Source organism: Electrophorus electricus, chromosome 17 (assembly GCF_013358815.1).
Source record: "Electrophorus electricus isolate fEleEle1 chromosome 17, fEleEle1.pri, whole genome shotgun sequence".
Lineage (NCBI taxonomy): Eukaryota > Metazoa > Chordata > Actinopteri > Gymnotiformes > Gymnotidae > Electrophorus > Electrophorus electricus.
In genome coordinates this window covers 12,789,418-12,812,349 of record NC_049551.1, presented here as the reverse complement: position 1 = coordinate 12,812,349, position 22,932 = coordinate 12,789,418, and the positions used below count along the sequence as shown (strand labels likewise).

At 47.6% G+C, this 22,932-nt stretch overlaps 2 protein-coding genes across 4 annotated transcripts; both read right to left on the bottom strand.

Moving 5' to 3' along the window:
* Positions 1-1,929: 1,929 nt before the first annotated feature.
* Positions 1,930-7,054, bottom strand: pcolcea (procollagen C-endopeptidase enhancer a). The gene is made up of 9 exons (XM_027015310.2): positions 6,885-7,054; positions 5,474-5,582; positions 5,063-5,321; positions 4,525-4,649; positions 4,114-4,250; positions 3,093-3,436; positions 2,810-2,890; positions 2,549-2,719; positions 1,930-2,367 (listed from the first exon to the last, which is right to left on the bottom strand). Exons 1-9 carry the CDS (start codon positions 6,971-6,973, stop codon positions 2,237-2,239), a joined length of 1,446 nt encoding a protein of 481 aa, XP_026871111.2. The 5' UTR covers positions 6,974-7,054; the 3' UTR covers positions 1,930-2,236.
* A 2,075-nt stretch (positions 7,055-9,129) lies between these two features.
* per1a (period circadian clock 1a) lies at positions 9,130-21,675 on the bottom strand. 3 transcript variants are annotated; one of them, XM_035535543.1, is made up of 20 exons: positions 21,453-21,675; positions 19,318-19,839; positions 18,949-19,196; positions 18,577-18,698; positions 18,293-18,494; positions 17,775-17,966; positions 17,345-17,423; positions 17,153-17,259; positions 16,805-16,958; positions 16,145-16,388; positions 15,447-15,540; positions 15,175-15,334; positions 14,917-15,035; positions 14,567-14,743; positions 13,590-13,901; positions 12,249-13,168; positions 11,711-11,876; positions 11,199-11,382; positions 10,739-10,889; positions 9,130-10,353 (listed from the first exon to the last, which is right to left on the bottom strand). In XM_035535543.1, the coding sequence occupies exons 2-20, from the start codon at positions 19,638-19,640 to the stop codon at positions 10,063-10,065; spliced, it is 4,245 nt and encodes a 1,414-aa protein (XP_035391436.1). In that variant the 5' UTR covers positions 19,641-19,839; positions 21,453-21,675; the 3' UTR covers positions 9,130-10,062. The 3 variants fall into 3 exon arrangements, with proteins under 3 accessions (XP_035391436.1, XP_026871113.2, XP_035391437.1); XM_027015312.2 differs by lacking the exon at positions 21,453-21,675 and adding an exon at positions 20,347-20,465; XM_035535544.1 differs by lacking the exon at positions 21,453-21,675 and adding an exon at positions 20,166-20,325.
* Between the last annotated feature and the right edge of the window lie 1,257 nt (positions 21,676-22,932).

Below are 22,932 nucleotides of genomic sequence, written 5' to 3'. Positions count from 1 at the left end.
ACCCCCACAGGGACTGAAACACTAAACCCTCCTCCAACGTTTTCCATTATAAGATGTGTTTTTCCCAAATAATAACATCACCAAAACAAATGCAATTACCACAACACTTTTTTTTTTGTTTTTGCAAGCGCTGTGGTCTTATCGGCAAAGAGCTACCTGAGCATCCAATACTCAACTATGGGATAAGGGCGCTCAACCTCCAAACGCCCGGCTGACGGACCCCGCCCCCTTCTCTGCAGGCCCCGCCCCCCACCATCCGCGACCATGGGGAAGAAAAGCGTGCGTTGTTTCTCCTGGTACAAGCGCCGTAAAGACTGCAGAAAGGGCCCGCCTTGCCCAGCGCCGCCTGGTGAGCATGAGCAAGACTGTTGCAGTATTTGCAATTGAACGTGTTGTATTGGGGCTTGTGAGCTTCTGAATTTACCTAGACTGTGTTTTGTTTTTTTGTTTTTTTTCTGCCTCAGCTCCATCTGTCGACGAGCAGACGCCCTTGCCTCACTCTCTTTCGTGGGCGGGCAGCGGGCAGGGCGGTGTGCAGGTCTGCCTCTCCCACAAGGCTCGAGTCGCCTGTCGGCACCAGATGGACGGCAACGTCATCGACGCCACCTGCTGATCTCACGTGCCTTAATGCCTTGCCCTGCGTGCCAGTCTAGTCCAGGACAGGAGACGGGAGAGAGCGGTGGATGCAATTTGGGATTATTATTAGGATAATAATAATAATAATAATAATAACAATAATAATAATAATAATAATAACAATAATAATAATAATAATTAATAATAATAGAGCAAACGCTTCATGGACTCTATAGTGAAATGCTTCAGAGCAGGCCAGTGTAGTTGTTACTCCCCGGGGTATATCACAACGGCTTATTTGCCCACCCGCTTGTGTTTATATATATTTGGCCTAAAGTGCTTAGTTGTCCGGCGGTGAGTTACTATAGCAACCCACTATAAACGCTTTGCTCTAACTTATGCCGGCATGTACTGTATGAATTAGCAATTCTGGCTAAACCCGTTCTTTCTTTTATCTCTTTGTAATCGGGTTAATGAGAGTAAAGCTCTCTCGAGTAAAGTTCGACTTAGAAAAACAGTCCTGAGCAACAGCTACAGCGCAGTTGTATCTCCTGAGGATGTCCGCGTTGGTGACGTTGCTCAACTCGTGATTCGTGCTTCACGCACTCATAGATACGGAAATGTAATTAGCCTAATATTGTAATTAATTACAAAATAATTAAAAATAACGACTGTTAGGTTGAATGGCTACGTAGTGGCGGCCAGTGTGTCTGAACATCATTAAGTATCTACTTAAACGTTTAATTAGAAAGGCTAGAACTATATACCCTAGTTCAGAAAGTGTTCACATGGACGACACTTGTTCAGAAAACGGTCGAGACTGTAAAGTTTGGTAATGTGTGTGTAAAAAAAACCTTAAGTGATGTTTCGCCATGGCTCTCGGCTGTGTTCATGAAAGCCAGTGGCGATGTTGCTGTTTCGCTAATCGTTCTGCAACTCCTTACTGTGCCATTAAACGGGTCATGTGGAAGGCTTATAAACGCGACTGCAGTTTGAGTAAACAGCATGGTTCCCAGACTTCAGATTGAGAATAAACACGTCTCCTTTATATACCTGTAAATCATTACCGAGGTAGATACGGGCTGTTACTGGCTGTGATTCAAAATGCATACTTGTTATTTATTTTTTTATCAGTCGCATAATTGCGCACGGGTACGGCGGTAGATGTTTCCATACCGTGCCGAGCAGACGAGACCTCTCTAGAGACGGTGACGCCAGATAAGGCGCAGTGGGGTGTACTTTAACGCACGGCCGCGTAATGGCGATATTGTTCTTTACGAACACCCTGGTTTCCACGGGTGCAGCCTAACGGGACTTAGAAAATCACAGTCAGCCAACAGCGGAGTCGGTAACTGCATAGTACAATTAAAGACTTTATTTCGAGGACATCATCATAAATTACAAATGTATTGTGCCACAACTTTTTGCGAATAAAATGAATAAAGATAAATGTAGCCCCTCTATATTTTGCCATGTGATTATTTCTAATTAAGCATATATAGCTGCTCCAGAATTCAATGAAATTTCAGTCTCTTTCTCTCAGACACTTTGTTAGAGAGCGTTTACCTGGAAATACAAAAGAACGGAGGGAATAACGCATTTCAAAATCTTTCCTAGATCCGTGACTACAGAGTCCCTCAATTCCGGTCGAGCTGACGTATCAGCACGGCTGCTTGTTGAGGTTGGCGAGGATTTTGTGGTGTGGAGTTTTGTAGGATGCGGTAAAGCTCCCGGGCGCCAGGGTGCCACGCCCCTCGTCATCCACTTGGCCCATGAGAATGAAGTTCTGACCTGGAATAGGGAAACGTGACAGTCAACAGAGAAAACGGTAAATGGTAACAATGAAGGGTGAAAAAAAAGTCAAACAGACCTGGATTATGAAGCGTGTCAGTATATGTGCGTCACGTGATTGTGTGAGTGGGGTGTTTATGAGGTTGTGTGTGTGTGTGTGTGTGTCAGTGTGTGTCAGTACCTCTGCGAAGCAGTGGACATAGTCTGCAGGGCAGCACCAGTTTGACTGACATAGTCTCTCCAGCTTGTGTGATGGTCAGACTACCAGCCTTGTAGGCCTTTATAATGGAAACGGACGCATGCAGACTACCCTCGGGGCCATTGGACAGCATCGTCACAGTCCCCGTGATCACTGACATGGAGAGGAAAGAGTGGAAGAGAGACAGTCATTCCTTGTCTCTGCCTGGCAGCTGGTACTGGGGGGTTTTGGGCCAGTACTCACCAAACTCGCTGGCACAGAAGCTTTTCTTGATGGTTCCATCTCTCTTACATGTTTTTGTGCAATGAGGGTTTGTGTTTGGACCTGAAAATGACCACAAGAAAGTCAAACTGCACAAAGTAATACAAAAAAAAAAATGTTTACACTACTGTTACAAAGAAATTTATAAATATTTCAAAAGGCATATTTTGCAAATATATTCAAACATATTTTAAACATGTTTTGCACTTTAGTTTCAACTAAAAACATTTCATAGTACAAAGCACCACCTGAGATGACCTCTCACCTGGACGAGCCGGTCTGCGCTGGCCTGGTTCTGGCTTGTGGACTGGAGGTCTGGCGGGCCGGACAGGTTTGGCCGGCACATGTCTGCGCGGGGGGTTGGTTGTGGTAGTAGTAGATGGGGCTTCTGTGGTCTTGATGATCACGGGTTTCTTGGGCAGGACTGAAGGAATGCGTGGAGCTGTGGGTACAGAATTCACTCGGGCTCCTGATTGGTGAAAGCCCCCTGCAGTGGGGGTGCGAGAGCCTCGCGGGACACTGGAATATGTGGCCATGAAGCCATCAGAGGTCACGCTGAGGTCAGACACAAACTGGACCAGGAGCATATTGTTGTTGGTCACGATGGTCCTGTAGATGGCCGCAAACAAATCAGAGTTGAGAAGCACAGACGAAATTTACGGCATTTAATTTAAGGCATTCAAACATATCCACCCAAAATATCAAAATAAACCATCAGCAGTAGATCTCGTACTCTGCATATTTTTTCCGTATTTCCGGCTCTTCCAGCCCTGAGATGATAGTTCACTTATGCTAACAAATTGTTAAATTGCAAAGTATTATTAATAATCAGTCTACCAACTCAAAAGTGTGTTCTTGAAAACTTGGGTAATGCTAGAAAATTGTAATTCAACTCGACTGGATAGATCTTATAGACTAGCTTTGTGTTCATTGGCGGGAATGGAGGATGGATTGTAAAAAAATCATTCCAGTGTTGTTGTGTTCACCTGCTTAACCACTAGAGGTGGTATTTCTTGAACATTGTCTAATGCACCTTTAAGCACATTATATGATAAATCAGGTGTGTTAGAGCAGGCAAAATATTCATAATGCAGAGGACCTCAGGAATGATACTGGAATATATATATATATATACAAAATAGTACATCTTTTCCATTCTAAACATATGCTGTTTGAAGCCTTATTATATTTTAGATTAATTTATCATATATAAATTTGCAGCAGATGAAGGTGAGACAAATGTAAAGTAGGTGACTCTCAGGTAAGTGTCCGGCGCCAGGGCTCACTCAGGGGCTACATCACCGCAATGTTTGCCGATACGCCGCGAGTCGTCCTTCTCTCCTCCGTTAAAGAATGCCACATAGTCAAATCGGCAGTAGATGTCTGGCTCCACGTCGAACTTCCCAAACTTCACCTCAACCACCTGCAATGTCAGTTAGTACAGTTACTTTTCACATCTTTTCACATCAGTTCCCCTGCAGTCTACATCAAAGCTGTTTCGAACTGACTTCACCAAACAGCTTTTTTCCAGTATGAGATAACGAAATAACTTTGATAGGAAACCACTGTAGGTTTGGAGAAAATTCAAGAACAATCCACTTGCTTAAAAGTCCTTGCATATAAAGTAAAACATTGCTGTAAGTCAATTCTGATCTTTTACATTGTTCTTCGGAGTTGAATGTTTAAGTGGTCCTGACCATGTCTGGTTCCACAGTAATGAGCCAGGAGCAGCTAATGCCTGTTGGGTAGTTCTTTTCTGGCCAGTTGGGAGTTTTGATGGTGCCTTGTGGCTTCGTCATTTTTCCACCACAAAACTGATGCTCTGAAAATGAGTGACACAATTGTCAACAATGATCATCATCAGGTACCTGCTGCAGTTGTCAGTACATCACCGAGATTTTATTTTTGAATGTTCGAAATTCAGGTTTCATAATTGCATCATAAAATACACCATAACAGAGTTTTCAGTCCAGTCTATGGGGACCTCCAGTCAGTCCATGATTTAGTACAGTTCCAGTGCCAAACAGGCCTCAGCCACGAAACACATCAAAAATGTAAACTGGATAAGTGTACAGAAAAGTTGGACCAGACATTTAGTTGAAAGTAGAATTATTGGGACTTACAAAGAAAAATATTACAGTGGGATAAAAAGAGATTTGACATGCATTGCCAGTATGCCATAGGATTTAAATTTCATATTTGCTTTTGTGTTACACACAGAGATAGAAGTCCTACCATCCACATGTGGTTTTACTCCATTAAAGTAGGCCAGGAAGCCCCTGCCCCCTGTGCCGGAGTCCGACACCATCTCCAGCATCATGGTGTTGGAGGTGGAGATTAGAGCGCCAGGTCGGAAGGTCCCACAGAAGCGGCCCAGCTTCTGCACCAGGTTGGAATGACCGTTGTACACGTCCACGTAGTCATATCGGCAAAGGGGGTCAGCCTCCAGGTCAAAGATCCTAAAGGAAAGCATGACCACATTGCCTTCTGGGACCTTGAAGACAGTAGAGAAAGAGAATGAGAGCATGAATGAAAGACACACCTCAAACTGATAGTGTCTCCTACATAAATGACTCAGCGTGCAGTATGTGAACATGAACATCCTGCGGGTGATTCAGAAGGCAGGGGGCATATGAGTGCTCTCACAGTGATGTGCCAGGTGCATTTGCTGTCTGGTTTGTAGAATGCAGGAAAGCCCTCGCTGCCCACGAAGCCTGAGTCTCCCTCCAGGGTCCCACCGCAGTTGAACACGGGCCTGAGGGCAGAGCAGAGAGCACAGAGCACTTGTGCTCAGGGGCAGGAGTGGAAGCGGATTGCATTCTTCTCTAAAAACAGTGCAATCCATCTGTATGATGCACAAACACAAACATAGCACATCACTAGGATAGGATACAAGGGAGCGGGGACATGCGTGCTGACACAGCAGCAGGATGGACATGAAGGAGTTCTCTTTCTCTCGCTCCCTACCCCGCACTGAAACATTGGCCTTTTGTTTCACAATGTAAGTGAGTCCAACCTTTAACGCATTACCGTTACCACACAGGGAAACCTAAAGGGGCATTTGAGAATTCTCATTCAGTGGCCCAGAGAGAGTGGGATCACGGAAACACTGGGACAGTCCCACTCCTTTTTTTTGTTTCTTTTAGAGAATTTTACATTACCGCAGAACTTCTGTTACTGACCCAGACCTTCTCCCTGTTCATCTCTGCTGCATACATCTCCCAAAGCACTCATACCCAGTGACACTGGAAAGAAAACTACATTCTTATTTATTTGGAAGTTTTGCAGCTGGCAGCCTTCACAGATTGAAATACGGACACGGGCCAAAAGACAGCAGGAAGACATACGCACTGGAAACCAAACCAAGGTGCTACGATTTCACCAGCCCAACGGGTATACTCACCCAAAGCAATAGACTCTCCAGAGCTATGTTGCTTTTTTAAAGAGTTTGTGAAATAGCAAGCAGGACGAATTGCGTGATACTCAGTATGTGAAGTCCAAGACCCAAGACCTTCCATCTTAAACACTCAAGGAACTTTTCCGAAGTTCTTGCCCAACAGCTCTTCTGCCAATGTTATGCAATTTAGTTCGGGATCCCAGAAAAAGCTGCCTCTGTTCCCCCAGTAAGTCAGACCAAAGGTCTGGTATTGACTACACATACACACCTACACCATATATACACACACACACACACACACACACACAAAAGCAGTGGCAGCATTTATGCAGTTCTAAATATATATCTAGCATTTTACAGACTGGAGTGGTGAGAATACACACGGTAAGTGAACACAGTGTGTTTACTGTAGACAGCGAGACAAAAATAAAACACAAGACAACATACTCCACTTACACGTCTCAATAAAACAAGGAAAGAAAGACAGACAATAACAAGCTCTTAACATTTCTACTTGGAAATGGAAACTCTGCACTGTGCAAACACTGAGGTTCACAAAAGTTTATTAGTATATGGACACACACACACACACACTCACAAACACACACACCACAAACACACTCACAAACACACACACACACACAGGCGCCAATCCCAGACCTGGTGTAGTTAGTGGTCTGACCGAGTGTCCATCTGAAGAAGAGGAACAGGATGAAGGGCACCCAGCATACAATGCTCCGGCGTTCCATGTTCCCGTCTCCCAGCAGCAAGCCTCTGCGCAGAGGACAGGCAGCGAGAGCACGAGAGGAAGGAGGGAATAGAGCAAGCTATGCTGGAGGAGGCAGTGTGTGCTTGATGACGGGGGGAGGGGCTTGTGGCTAACCAGAGCCAGATGCTATGTGGGGTGTTGTGCTGGCTGCTGTTCACCCAAAGAAAGCGATTCACATTCCTGTGAGAGGAATAGAGAAGGACAGAAGGAAGGAAACAAAGTAATAGGTGTGTGTGTGTGTGTGTGTGTGTGATCTCATACTCCAGGTCTTGATCATGGTGTGTGGATGTTTGGAAAGATTCTGAGTTAGTAGGTGCAGCTTGTTGCGTTTTGTTTTTGTTTTGTTTATTTTTGAAGGTTTCATATATGCAGACCAGCGTGAGCGTCGGCTGCACGCTGTCGGGTCAGGAAGTGCCTGGAGCCAGGAAGCTGTGCAGGATGTGATTAACAGTCCTGGCTTACTGTCGTCCGTGATAAACGCAACTCCTGATCTCTATGACATGCAGACAAAGCAAGAGCTGAGTAAATGCAATGGTTCGCACTGTGGAGGCACGGCAACTATTTGAGGTTTAATCCGGCCTCCTGGTGTCCTCGCTCCTAACCACCACGACGGTGCCAAGCAGAAAGAACCGGACACGTCACCCCATATGTTACTCAGATGGAGCTCCACTCGGGGCAGTTTGTAAGGTTCCCAGATTCATATCGACTTTAGCTTAATATCCCCATGTGTGGAACGAGTGGTTAGGAGGGTGATGTGGGGACGCGGGTGCTCCTGAGCCTTGGGGTAGGAAACCCCTGAGGTGCTGGGCTTTTGGCAGGGCCTCTGAGCCCTGTGGTGCTCGGCCGCGCCACTGATGATGGTCGTCAGGGCGATGAAGCGCGCAGGAATGAGCAGACGTGGGGGGCGGGGCCTCCGGGGGAGGTCGTGGTGGGGTAACAACACCTGGCCGCAGTCCAGTGTACATGGGCCTGAGGGCAGATTCATAAACAATCCATTAAAGCTGAGATAGATGGCTGCGTGGGAGAGGACGCGGAAGGATCTGTGGAAGGAGAGGGCTGGGAAGTCACTGGAAATGTACTGGAAGAAGAATTGGATTCGCAGCATGAGGGATGTAAACATGGATAAGAAAGAGCTCAGTGGAGCAGCTCTACAGATAAATGATTAAATAGCGAAAGACAGGGAAGGACAGGAGAGTAAAGGCATGTTTCAGATGCCCTTTGCTTTGTTTATTTGGTTTTTCGGTAGATTCTTTAAGATTTTATACTTAGTATTGTGACATTTTATTAGTTTGCTGTCATAAAAATGATTATTTAGCCTTCATTACGTTCAGTGTTTTGAGATTTTTATATATAAATAGATTATTTATATGAATATATGAATACTTGTCACCAAAAATTCCTTCATTATTAAATGACAAGGAACAAGTGCAGATGCAAAGGCCATACCGATAAATGTAGTCTGTTGATGTGTGGGACAAGTCACTTAGGAAATCAGATCTGATCTGGGATTTGGGATAAACCAGAGAAGTCTGATCTGCTGTTAAGTTTTTATTAATCTTCCTACCAGATTTCATCCAACTGTTTGTCAGTTTTGCTTTTTGAAAAGAATTTTATTTCTTCTGTACTTACAGATGGAAGCTGTCACACTTATCAATTAGCCACTGATACAACTCTCCCAGTGCATTGACACTAAATTTATACATAGTGCTTACAACATTCTTCTTATCTCTGTGCATGTGTGTGTTTTAGTGGAATGTTGGCAAAGTTTTCTCCAAGTGCCTCCACTGTCAATATTAAATTACAGATTCTGTTTGGAATGTTCTTTCAGCAGTAAACACACTGAACTGAACGGTATGAATCTGACCTTTTCTCTCTCTCTCTCTCTCACACACACACACACACACAGTCAGTCAAAAAAAAAAAAAACCAGTCAAAAGCACGAACATCTATTTCATAGCAAAGTACTTCAAAAATAGTACGGTTTGGATATGTCTATGTTTTATTCATTAAAGCAGGAGGGAGCAAGAGAGCACCATTCTGATGATGCTGTCATCACGGCTGTCATGGTGCACGTCTGAATAACAGTGGAACTAACTCCGTCAGCAGCAATAAAACCACAAAAACAAGACACGAAAGTTTCCTTTCATAAGTCTTTTATTACTGAAAAATCAATGAGAAATCCTTTGCAGTGCAGCTTTATTGAAACACTGATTTGCATGCATGCCACTGGCAAATGGAAGAGATGTGGTGCAAAAAACTCCTAAATATTACGCCTGTAAAGTAAACCGAATGCTTAGTGAGGCAAGCTTGACAAGGTCCCCAGCAAACACACCCTGAGAAGGAAATAAACTCTTTGGAAGCCGCTCTGAATCTCAGGCACGCTGGGTTCTGTTTGGTTTTCCCTGTACGTAGAGACAAGTTCAAACGCGTCTCCAATAAGATAGCTGCGTTACCATAGGAACGGGCAGGTCAGCTCCTCACAAATTGGAGGTTTTTAGTTTGGTTTGTCTTCTTTTGTCAAAAAACAAGTACACAAATATCACAATAATGTAAGAGAGATACAAAAATAATACAATGTGCAAAAACTGGAGCAGAATGAACGCACTAATGCGGGCTTTGGTCAGCATGTCTCAGCGATCAAGCAGTGTTCTGATCTTTATGGAAGCGCCCTGTCAAACAGGACTGTCCCGTATGTACACATTGGCAAGCTCTTCAGCAAATCCACTTGTGTTTGACCGGACTTTACCTAGATCAGGCACACACAGTTCATACGTTCTTGCATAATTTCATTTCAACTAAGATATGCTTATTTTGAACAGTAAACCAGGTCTTTGGTACTTGCAATTATTATAATAAAACACATGACCAAACATGCAAATTGCACAAAAAAAGAAAGTGACTTTTGAAAAGAAAACTTAACATAAACATTCCTTCCTCAAAGTAAGCCATTTTTTTTTTGCTATTTTTCTGTCTTCCTAGAGAATGCAGTGCAATTATTTCATTTACTGCAGTTCAAGCAAGCGAAACAGCAGTGTTGTGCGTGCAGCACAGGCTGCGTCCCCGAGCCCGTCACGACTCTCTACAGCGCAGCTCCCCCGAGGAAGTGGTCTCGGCATCCCAGGATGCTTTGTGCGGACGGCTGGATCCAGCTTTGCTGTCCTCACCTTGCCTCCGCTTCGTCTCCGCATACCGCTCGCCGTCCGGGACGACGGCGCTGGCCACTGGTCCCGTCAGGGGGCCGCCCTGCTCCCGTAGATCTCCGGAGAGATCCATCTCAGCGAGCTCGAGGTCAAAGGGTGGGGGTGGGGGTGGGGGTGGGGGTGGCGCAGCCTCTGTAGGGGAGCCGCACCCTCTGCAGGACTGGGGGACATACGGAAGTCGGACAGTGAGAGTCTCATTTGAGGGGATTTCTTTAAAAAAAAAAAAACAAGCTCTTAAATGACACTTCAGATGGTGTCAGTGAAACGTGTGATGGCGTCAACTGTTATAATATAATGTGTGATGGTGTTGGCTGTTGTTGTGTCAGCGTGAAGAGTGACAGTGCCACAATATAACGTGCGACAGTACGAGCTGCTATGGTGTCACAGTGTAATGTGATAATGCCAGCTGTCACACTGCAGCGTGTGGTAGTATCACAGTAGAGCGTGTGCTGGTGTCACAATGAAGCGTACGATGGCGTCAGCCGAGCTAGTGGGCTGGAGGTGAGGCTCGTGCCCCCTGGTGGAGGGGAGGGGTGCCTACTGACCGAGATGCTGACGGCAGAGGGGAGGAAGCCGTTCTGTAACCAGGGGTGGACTTCACTCAACTCTCGGCACTGCTCGTCCGTGAAGTGCGGCTGCTGGAGGCGCGTGCGCCTCAGAGCCTCCCTGTCCTCCCGCAGGACTGCGTCTCTGTCCCTGCGTCACACACACACACACACACAAACAACCACACACAAACACACCCATGCACACGTTCACACGCAGTTGCACGCACACGTACACATATACACCCGCACACAACAGCACGTACACACACAGCAAATAGAAACACATATGAACAAACATTAACTATTATAAAGGAAGACAAAACCACCCAAAAGCCCCCACATTGCTCACTGAGACAACCACCCCGTTTCACCCCTGGTCTCCCAACGTAGAGCTCTTACACAAACAGAAACATTTCCCATATGGACTCTTATCCTTGGCCCCAGCGTGAGGCATCACCTGCTCGGCAGTTGGTATGTCATCATCACTTTCTCGTCCGTGTTGGCCATGATGAGCCAGACGGGGTCCTGGAGGACGTTCTTCATGAAGTGCTCCTCTCCTGAGTCGCCCGAGGCCACTTTGTGTCCTTGGTCATTCTCCGATGACTCCACACTCCCAAAGTACTTGCTGGTGTTACTACTTCCTGGATTTGTAACAGATCGTAAGGTAAATATCGGTAAATATTGGTATTCCTGTCCAGTTAAACAGCTCACAAATAATGTCTTTGACTGGACAGAGACTGGTAAATGCTGGAGTGCTGGGTGTAAGTCTGTCTAAACATAGTGACCTAACATTCTCCAACAAACATCATGTTGGCGGTTGATTTTAGAATGTTCTAGAAAAAGGACTGGTCCAGAATTACATTCTAGACGCACAGACACAAGCATGTACGAACGCAACAGCCCGGCGACTGTCTTCGCTGGCGTTAGGTGGAGAATGTTTAGAACCCAGGCTTTTCCCAGCTAACACACCATAGCTTGGCCCGTGGCTTCCCGCCACGCTGCAGCCGTTGGAGCCCGAGGAGTCCACGCCGGAGGCAGCTGAACTTGCGCCGGAGCGTGAGTCCTCATGAAGCAGCAGATCCAACAGGTCGCTCGAGGTGGACATGGCGTCCTGGTTGGACTCGTTGACATCGGTCTGGGATGCGAGATGGGACCGAAGAGGAACAGAGGAAGATGATAGGAACAACATTGGCGAAGAATTTCAACGTCCGTGCACAATGTTGCTCACGAAAACAGCAGTGGGTAAAACAGAACATTGGGAGGCAAATGTTAAGATAAACAGTTAAAATAGCTTTTAGTCAGACAAACTGGGGGAAGGCCAAAGCTGTATAACTTTCTAATATTTTATAAATTCTATAACTACATTCCTAGGCATTCTGTGGCAATGAAGGCATTTCAAAACCTGTTCTATCAGAATGATGTTATATTGTTATATATCTTTTATTTTCAAAGAGTATTTAAGAATTTAAGTCTCTAGGCCATGTACAATATCAAAACTCTCACTCACATTATCCTTGGAGCTGCTGCAAGTCACAGAAGTCTGTACCCCTTGTGTGAGACATCCCCCTGGGGGCGGGGTCAGCTGTGTGACATCATTGCGGTTACTTGGGAACTCCTCGAGCTGTAGCAGGTTCAGAGGTGAGGAACATCGGGAGTTGAAAAGAGGAGACCCCGCCCCCTCATGTTCCACCAGCTGACTGGTGGATGGAGGAGAGCTGGAGTGGGAGGGGCCACGAGGGGGCGGGGCAGAGATGGCTGTAGCAGGGTTTGGGGCTTCGGGAGCTCCGTTTTGGGTCATAACGCTGGGGTTGCAGAACTGCAGCGGCATGGCTAGCTGAGCAGGAGCAGGACTGAGCTGGGAGGCTAGCGGGCAGAACTGCCCCGTGCCGGGGTGGAACGGGAGGGCGTCTGGGGCCGCCTGACCCACCGCGGGGCCGAAGTGGGCCGGCAGCCGGCTGAGTCGGGCGGGCTCGGCTCTGTCCTGCCCGTGCGGCTGCACGTACGCAGTGAGCTGCGGAAGCACGCAGCCGGGCAGGATGAACGCCAGCACCGGGCGAGCGGCCGTGGCAGGCAGGATTGGGGAGGCCTGCGTGGGGAACCTGGGGCCTGTCGGGGAGCCCAGGCTGCCCGTCTCCATCCTGGGGTCGGCGTCCACCGGGGGGGCAGGGAAAGGAGGGAAAAGGGGGTAGAAGGGTAGACATCCTGGAGGGTAAGGAGTTGGGATGGGTGGTCCGTGAGCCTGAGAGATGGTGGGACTGGCCCAGGGGAAGGTGGAGTTTGAGGCGCCGGGCCCCTCTGCCCCCGGTGTGGGCAGCGACTGGGTGTTGGGGAAGGGGCCCTCGGACTGGTGCTTGATTCTTTTACCTCTTCTGCCCCGCCGCCGCCCACTACCACCACCTACTGGGTTGTCATGGGTGCTCCGAATACCTAAATAACATAAAATAGCAGAAAACAAAAGAGTAAGTGAGAACATAACATAAAAAGTAGGACATTACAAAATGGGATGCCTTTTAAAGACTCCAAAGACGACAATGTTATCGTGTCTTTTGCAACAGCACAGCGCCCAGCTTTGAAGTGCATTCAACAAGACCTTCATCCTGTGCGTGAGTGTCTAGAACGGTCAAAAAGACCTTGAATGTGTGTGTGTGTGTAGAACCATCAGTGTGTGTGTGTCAAGGACCTCCAAAAATACTTTCAAGCCATGCGTGTCTAGAACCTTCCCAAAGACCTTGAACCTGTGTGTGTCTAGTGTGTGTTCCCCTACCACTGACATCATAATTCAGTCCGTCACTGGACCTCATCCGTGCTTGGCAGTAAGGCCCAGAGGAACGTGGGTAATGGGTAATACCTTTGACCCTGGGCACGGCTGTGTGCCTGCGAGGAGGTGTGCTGGGCTGGGTCACACACAGCCGGCTCAGGTCTGAGAACCGACTGAGGAAGGTCTGCTCCTCCCGCTCAGTGTGATTGGTCAGCACCTCCTTGGTGAGGCCCAACCGGGGAACCCCGCCCCCGCCTCTCCTACCCTCCGTCTCCGTAGGTGACGCGCCGGGACAGCTGGCCGGCTGTGGGGCCACCCGCGCAGGCATCGATGTGGTGCAGTTTTGGGGAGCAGCAGCAGGAGGCGCAGGGGGGCTCAAGGACTCCTCCGTCATCAGAATGTCTGGGTTAAGAAACAAGGAGCAGAAGCAGTTTCAGTGTGCATCCCTGTACTGCGTTGTGCGCCCCTGTCCGGCTACAAACAAACCACGAGTCTGTGAGCAGACTCTCCAAAACATTGCGGTTAATGGAGGTTACTCAACGCGCAAGTCAGGTTTCCGAGGTTACTCGACACATAAGCCAAGTAGAGTTGAACTCATTGAATGCCTGAAAGTAAAAGGCTCCTATAGCCAGACTCCCTGCACCAACTGTGAATCTCATTTAGCCCACGAACACAGAGCAGTTTTTACAAGTAGTGATGAAAAAAGGCTTCATTCGTATTCACCCCCAAAACCCCTGCAATATTTACTGCCATGTTTTTAGCGTTTCAGTTTCACTCATTCCATCGCCCTGATTATTATTTCTCTAGTGTTTCTGGTTTGATCCAAACTATTTTTTATGATCCATACAAATACTCACGATCTTTGGGCCACTGCTCAGCCCTTGCAAAAAGATTTATGAGTTTAACGCTAATCCAGTGCATTAAAATGATACCTGACGTACAAGGATTACCCACAGCTTGCCGAGATGCTAAGCTTTGCTAGCCCACAGATCGGAGCCGTCCCACAGCGGTGCAGGAACACACGCAGCAGGGCAGATGGGGCTTGCGGATGCACAGTCTGGGCTTACCCGGCTCTGGGGGCTTTTTGTCCCCGACATGGACAATGGTACTGCTGAAACTACACTGGGACGTGACGGACACCACACTCTCTGCCTTGCAATGCAGAGCCAGGGGAGTCAGAGAGTGAGTGGACTCCATGGGGATGACCTTCGACACCTCTGCCACCTCCAGGGTGTTCACTATGTCTGGCGAGCAGAGCAGAGGGTGAGATCTACGTGCTGACGTCTGCACATACTAATCACCATCAGTGAGTGTGTGAGAGAGACTGTATACAGGTGTGTATGACTTGCATGTTTTTTATACTGATTCAATGCATCAGAGGGTGTGTGTGTGTGTGATCAGTAGTGTGCCAAATTACCTTCACCTGCTCCAGCTGATTTTCTGTGTTTGGCCTCATCAGAGGTGGAGGAGGTGGTGTAGGAGGAGGAGCCACACTTCCTCTTCACCGTGTTGGGAACGTTGCAGCTCTCCAGGTACCTGAGACATAAACAAGCCCAGAACGTGCCGTCAAGGCTGGGGGAACCTTACATCTGCCAGCCGAGCAGCTTCCACGGACACACACACACACACACACACGCACGCACACACACGCACACACACGCGCGCGCACACACACCGGATTATGCTGTCCAGGCAGTTGATCTGCTGGTACGAGTAGGGGACAGGAAGCCCTTTTCCTGGTAGCTCTGTGGAAACCTGTGATTTGGGGCCAAGGGCTGCCACCTGCTGGCTCTCTCTGGAAGTGCTCTCTGCACCAGCAGGCTTCATCATATCTCCTAAACGGTAAAGATCTTATCAGAACTATAACAATGGCTCCGAGCTCGTGACTGGGAAATAACCCAAGCACATCAGCCAGCAAATGGCTTGCGTGTTCCTGTTGGTTTTTACCTGAGCAGGTGGTTTTGCAGGGTAGGGCCCTGTTGCGGGAGGCTGTGGGCACCGGCTGATGGCTGCTCTGTTCCATGTGCACATCCTCGCATGTCTAAGGGAAGTATTGAAAGAGATGTAAATTGTATTGTTAATGTATAGAGTGAAGGTAGTCTGGGTCCTCCGATGGATAATGTTTGTGAGGTTTTTGTGATGGAGTGTTTGTATTGAATTGAATTGAATTGAATTTTCTTAATAAAGTCAATTTAAAAATGAAAGAGGGAGCAGGACAGGGAGTGAGCAGGTGCTGAGCATGGGCCTGCATGTCAGCCCCATATATACAGCTCACAGGGACCCCAACCCAGACGCTGCAGATACCTGTCTCAACTTCCAAGGGGCTCATAAATCACCACAGGATTTGAATCAGGTGTGACGGAACAGAATAAAACACTAAAATGGGCAGAGCATGGGCTCTCCTGGGCTAGGATCAAGAATCAGCTATCTAAAAATATCCATATTCATGCCTTTGTGTATGATATACTTTGGTATATAATGTGAAAAAGAGAATCTGTTATCAAAACATACAAATGCTTGATTTCATGTGAGTTATTTATGTGTATGTATGTGAGTGTGAGTGTGTGTGTGTGTGTGTGTGTGTGTGTGTGTGTGTGTGTGTGTGTGTGGGAAGGCAGCGTTACAGCATATGCTGCAGTCCTTACCACCCTGCCAGTGTTCGGGGGTTCCCTGGCGGGGACAGCGTTTCCATCACTGGAGTCGGGGCCACTGGCCTGGCGCTCCTGGGAGCCAATGCTGCCCACACTGCTGTAGGCCAGGGCGCAGCAGCCATGGACGGGTGGCGCCAGGAGCCGGTGGATCTGCTCACTGAGCTGGGCCACCTCCGGGGACATGGTCCTCACCGCACCCTCAGCCACTGCCGTGAACACGTCCTCGTTCAAGGGAGTCCTGGAGGCAGCGCAGTGCTCAGGCTAAAGGCTAACGGCTAATGGCTATGCTGCCAAGCACTGCCCTGTGAAAAGGCCAGCACTGCTAAACTGGCATGGAAACACTGGTTTCATGCCCTGCTGGCTGGTGTTCAGTCTTAGTCATGTGAGAATGTTTCTAGGAAAACGACACATTAATCCAGCCTCCAGCTTTTGACCTTTAAGTTGTGGCAGCTGCTGCAGTCACTGCTAATCAGAGGTGGTTTGCTCTGTTGAGGATAAACCAATCATACTACTGATGAATTCTACGGTTAGTCAATGAGATGAGTGTTTAGTTGTGAGAGGACTAGGGTAGTATTGAATTCTGAGTTAAATTAAACAGGGTAGTGGTGCATTCTGAGATAATTAAGATATCCTGAGAGAGGGACGGTCACTCACGTTCGTACTTTGTGGCGTCCCATGATGAAGGACACCTTCCTACTCCAGGGGTTGATGAAGGAAGACCAGCTGGTGTCCACAGTCAGGTACTCACCGCTTCGTGCACACATGCGCAGGGGTGAGTGGTCAAAGGGCTGACCTGCATACTGAAGGACTGCAAGACACACACACACAAACACACACACACGATAAGATGAGTGACTCCGGGAGCATATGCAGTGCACTGCTGGGGCGAGCCTGGGCACCACGGTCTGAAAAGCTAGCAGCAGCAGCTCCAGCAGTGGGACGCTGGCAAAACTGACTGCCTCAGGGCGGCCCGGTTCACAAAAAACAAGCCAAGAAACGTACTTTTCTTGTGAATGTCCACCATGAGGGACCTGTCCTCTGGATGCAGGTACATGAGCAAAGGGTTCCCGATCAAGTCCTGAGGTAGATACCCCAGCAATGGCACGGCCCTGAGAGGAGACGAAACGTTAGCAGCTAGTACAGAAGAAAATGAGCTCAGTCTAGGAGCATGCGATTAACTAAGGCCAAGACAACCTCTCGTCGACCTCCTGGAACAGGCAACCCGGGGTGTGGCTGGTAGTGAAGACCCTTTTGTCGGCTGGGATACGGGGTGCTGTAGAAGACAGAAGTACTTTCAGCATGGTGCCGAGAGAACAAAAACCATGAGTCACACACACACAAAAAATAAGATGTGATCTGAGTCTTCATCCTGGGTGCTCCTCAAGGATTCACATGTCTCACGACCAGCAAAAAGGCGAAATCAAAAACATGCGGTACGTGGAAAAAAAAAAAAAAAAAAAAAGTAAAAAACAAGTGAATGAGGAAGGGCTAGAAGTCCCAGGAAGTGCCCCATCTGATGGCTGAACAAGCCCTTGAAAACACCCGTTCTCAGTAGTGTGACTTGCTTGCAGACGTTGGCCTAAGAGACAGTGAGGTCTCTGCTCTGTGTGTGTTCCGTTCTCACCTTCGTAGCCGGAGTGTACTCTCTCGGCGATGAGCAGGCAGCACGGCTCAGGCTGGGACGTGTCCGAGTCGCGCAGGCTCAGCTGGTACGGGGTGAGGCGGAACGGGCGGTACTTCGCCTCGCCGCCACTCCCCCGTCCCCCGCTGAGGCGGCAGAACACGGGCTTCTCCGGGGCGCGTTCCACCGTCGAGACTGCCCCAACGACACGTTAATCTGGTTACTGTCTAGTTTTCCATTTTGTCATTTTCTTTTTCTCTCTCTATTACGGACACCATAACCAGTGTCAACAAAGTCAGACCTCTGCACTAAAAGGAACGTACAAAAATGATTCCGCCTTGTGCAATGCCTTGTAAAGCAGAATGAAAAAATCCTCATAACACACTTATAAGGCTTTGTAATAATGTTGTGCATGCACTTAATCAGTCAGTTAATTAATTAATCACTAGAGTAATCAACCACACTATCGATGTGCGAGCTGCTAGTGTTGGCCTGTCTATATGCTAATGACCCCTACTAACCAGCACGGGTGCAGGGGGTCCAGCGGGGCAGGCGGCAGGGGGCCGTGCCGCTGTAGAAGGTCCTGACGTCCTGAGGAGCCAGCAGCTCAGAGAACAGTGCCCCCTGCAGCTTCTCTGGCTTACAGCACAGCAGAGACGACACCTGAGGGGAGATGTACGCCACCTTCCCTGAGAGGAAGGATATCGCCACGGAGAACGTATCCTAGAAATAGAGACAGAGTGAGGGAACCAAAGAAAAGCAGATGTGCTGCTGATGAATGGAATGCCCGTGAGGCGTTTCATACCGCGTTCCGCAGCGTATACTCGGAGGTAATGTTGTCCAGCTCTTCGATGGTGAACGCGGACAGGTCCAGGCAGCAGCCTTGGTTCTCCTCGATGCTCCACTGGTGATAATACTCCTGATTGGCTGCAAAATTACAGCACATGCCACACCCACCGAAAGGTTACACACCGAGGCTCGGCCCACATCCAGATCTGTTTCTGTTCATTTCAGCTTTTCCCAAAAGACGTTATCACTACACGGCTTGGCACAAATCTGGGCCAGACCATTAGAGCAATCTTAGACTTCTGACCACAATAAGAAAACATTCCCACTCTCCTTCCCGTCGTGTCCCGCGGCCCTGGCAGGGTCCAGAGGTCCCGTGGCACGCACTCACCCCGCACTTGTTTGATGCACTTCAGGGCGTACTGCAGCGAGGCCAACGTGCTGGAGCGGTCCTTGGCCCACTGGTCGGGGGGCATGCGCACCTTCAGCTCGCGCAGAGCCCGGAGCAGCTCCTTCTGCGTCTGCGACCGGGCGGGCCGCTCGCTGCTGCAGCCGCTGGTGGACGGCTGGTCCCGCTCGGAGCCACCGCTCAGCAGGCTGTAGGCGGCCGAGCTGCTGGCCAGAGAGTGACTATGGGAGCTAGAGGAAGGCAAATGCCGTAGTTTATTTATCATTAGGAAAAAAAAACATTTATAGACAGAGGAAGAGGAGCAGAGCTGGGCAGGTGTCATCAGACGGGGGTTCCTGATTGCACGCGTACCTCTTGCTCTCTGTGGTCTCCATGGCTGAGTCTTTCCCATTGTGTGAGCTGCAGGTGGAGGTCTCCTGTCCCACGTGATCGCAACACTCTCGCTCAGCAGAGTCATTGCCGCTGGAGTTGGCATCTGTGTCGTACGAGTGGGATGGCTGCGCCAGCCTGGAGCTTTTGTCCACGGGGGAGGAGCTCTGCTCCCAATGGGCTACAGACCTGTCAATCAACCTGAAGGCGCCAGTGCCACGCGCTCTCGCTTGGACCTCCACAGCTACTTTCCGTCCTCTTTGAACCACGTTGCTGACAGGGATTTCCAAGTTAGCATCACACATAATAAAGCTCGTCAAACTGCGTCAGACGGGGTGTTGCTGGCTTGGGTACCATTCAAAATAATCACAGTGTCACCACGATCAAGCACCAATCACAGGAGACACTCATCACACTTGCCAATTAGTCAGTGAAGTTTTCAATGACTTGCAGCTTCTCTTCAAGTTCTATAGCCTTTGTTAATTTTGGAAATGCTATGCGCACCTGTAAGGAAACAGAAAGAACAGTATTGAAATCCAGTGCTTTGGTTTGTTCAAAACCTCTCCGTCATGACAGTGGCTCTCTGTAGCAAGCCTTACTCTCCTATGACTACATTTGAGCATGAGAAACTCCATTAACGGCGAAGTGGCAACTGAATAACAGAACTGACAGAGTGATCCAGTGTATGCAGTCCTATCAAAGAAGTATAGATATTTAATTTGTAGGGTTAGTTTAATATGTAACCGGCCTGTCCGGAACACAGAATAAAGGGTTAGCAAAGCAACTTGTTCTGAGGCGTCCAAGTCACGCAGTGATCGTATGCAGCTTACCTCGTAGAAATGGGCAATTAACGATGAGTGATCGTCTATATTAAAAGCTTATAGTCGAACAACCCGACACATAGAATAAACTAGTGTAGCTAACTAAAAGTTTGAATCTGAACTTTCGACTGTTTCTTAGCGATCGCACCGCTAAGTACAGCTACGTATTCGAGAAATATTTCCTTCTTACCTTCGCCAGTGAGTGCACGTTAATGAAGAGTATAAGTATGCTGAAGTGTGGACTTTTGAGAAAACACTCTTGTCGGTCAGAAAAAGAACACATTATTCGGGAAGGACGGCGCACCCTGAACTGTCATTGGCTGCTGAATGATAATAACACCGCCCACTCAGATAAGACCACGCCTACATCCCCGAACCTCGCTCTCTGATTGGACGGTAAGTAATGGGTTTTTTTCGGCACGGCGCTCCGGCGTCACGTTGTACCGCCGTTTCTCGTGTGCTTCTCTGTTCAGTGAGAGAACACTATGTTCTTTTTCGACCACATCTCTTATTTCCATAGAAACCCGGCTGGTGGACACCCATACGTTATCGCGAAACACAATTACTATGATACAATCATCCATCTCTGCTTGTTCGATATCTATGATAAATTATATGTAGCTTTGGGCTATGCATTTTAGGGTATAATCAAATATCAAATTAGTAACAGTTAACTGGAAGGGATCCTTGGGTGGAAGCAAAAATAGACAAAGTTCTGAAATAAATAAATTCTGCGTATGATTGATTGAAGTAAAAATAGTAATTAAAGTCCCAAAATTAAAGTCAGGACCAGGGGTGAAATGAGGACAGAGGTTAAGCGTCCGGGCGCTTAACCTTAATCAAAATGTCCCTACAGGTTACGGCATATGACAGCCCGTGGCTGCGCTCGTCACATAATCGTGTTTGTTTACTATGTGAAATGTACACTGCGTGGTGAATGTTTTAGCTGTGTGATGCCAACACATTTTCCGCGTTGTAAGCTAGTGTTGCATATGGTTTCGTTTGTGGTAATGAAAATAGTTGAAGACGGTAAGGTACAATTTGTTTATTGAGCGCTACTGATTTGGGTAAAGAATTAGTTATTTGCTGGTTTGATATTAGTAAAAAAGTACTTATTCGTTTCGAATGAATACGTGACTAAAAATAAACATAGATAGCGTATTTAACTACCATCTATAACTAATAAGTAGCCTCGTCTATCGCTGCAGAAAGACGAACAGGCTACTATGTGTGCCACAGGTGAAATAAATCTGATTAACTCGTGCAAAATCGCTTAACACGCGCAAAAGGTGTTACCTTATATAGACATCAACGTTCTGGTTGTCGTACTGAATGGTGAAGCGAGTCGACTGGCAAGCTCATATCGCTTAGCTGCGAATATTAATCGGAACTTATAGAAAACAGACATGTTGCTATGCAATCCATTTAATAAATCGCCCTGCTATAATCCAGTATAGCTTCTGACTTTGTAGATGCGAGTCGAGAAAACCAATGTCACATTTAGCACGTTTTTTTCGGCTTGCTAGGGTTCCCTGCCCCACGTCGCCGACAGCAACCGGCAGGGGGCGCGCCTCCTTATCCACTCGATGTGTAATACTGTATTCCACCACGCGGAAGCCCCTGCCGCCGTGGGTGCCAGCTTGACACGCCCCTCCCTATCGGACACGCCCCTCCCTATCGGACACGCCCATCCTTCCCTCCAGATTCGGTAGAAAGATGGACTCGATTCTTAACAACGATGAATGCACAAATGTGAGCTCGGGTTCGTAGTCATGAATCCTTACTATGTAATAGCTGCTGTCTAGTGTTTACGGGTCTGTAGGTAAGATACTTACGTGGCTAATAATGTTCAGGAAGTGAAATGTTAGCTTAAAATGTCTTCTGGACCTTTCTCTTGCATGGCATTTGAACGTTTAGAGACAGTTGAAGATTTCGCAGATGATGTAGGTTATTCTCATATTCACTAAATGAAACAGATCTTTATGCTCAAGCAAAGATTTCAGGACCTCCGTCCCCCTTATGACTTTTTCTTTTCCAGAATTTAAAAAATAATTGAAATGAGCCACACCATTTTTCATACCACCATACAACAGATAATAGGTCACATTTCCAAATGCTATTGAACGGTTGGCGAATTAATGTTTCCCATGTGAGAAAAAATTCGATTATCAAAGTTCTCATTATTTATTTGCACTGTATCAGTTACATACTGACTGACTAAACATGGATTAGGGGATGTGCACGGTCTACATTTGATTGAAGCTCAGTTGTGTTAACGTGGAGTTCTCTTGACTGTTCAAAGCAGCCGGGATGTGGCATGCTAAAGCGCAGTCAGGATGAAAAGAGTCGCCTCAGAATGCAATGCACTGTAGCCAGAGGAAAGGGATCAGTGGCGATGAGTCTGAGATGCCAACAGTCTTGAACACGCTATTCCAACTAGATTCACACATTTCTCATGTGCTCCCTGTGAAACCCTACCCACTAATCTATGTCAGTCTGCCACTCTGTTAACAGCGATGTTTGTGACCAGCAGTTAGCACTTAAGGAAAAGTTTTGACTACTGTTTAAGATAAAAACATTAACCTGTTCCTATTTGAGTCTCTTATATGTGCAGTACACAAATTCTTCCAGATTTAGAGCCCATTTGTTGGCTACAGCTTTCGAATTTATGGTATGGCTACCTTACTTGTATATTTCATCTGGGCGGTTAAACGAGTTTAAAGAGTCTCTGTTTCAACAGCAATTCTCAGTTCATGAGCTTCACCAATCAGATCTC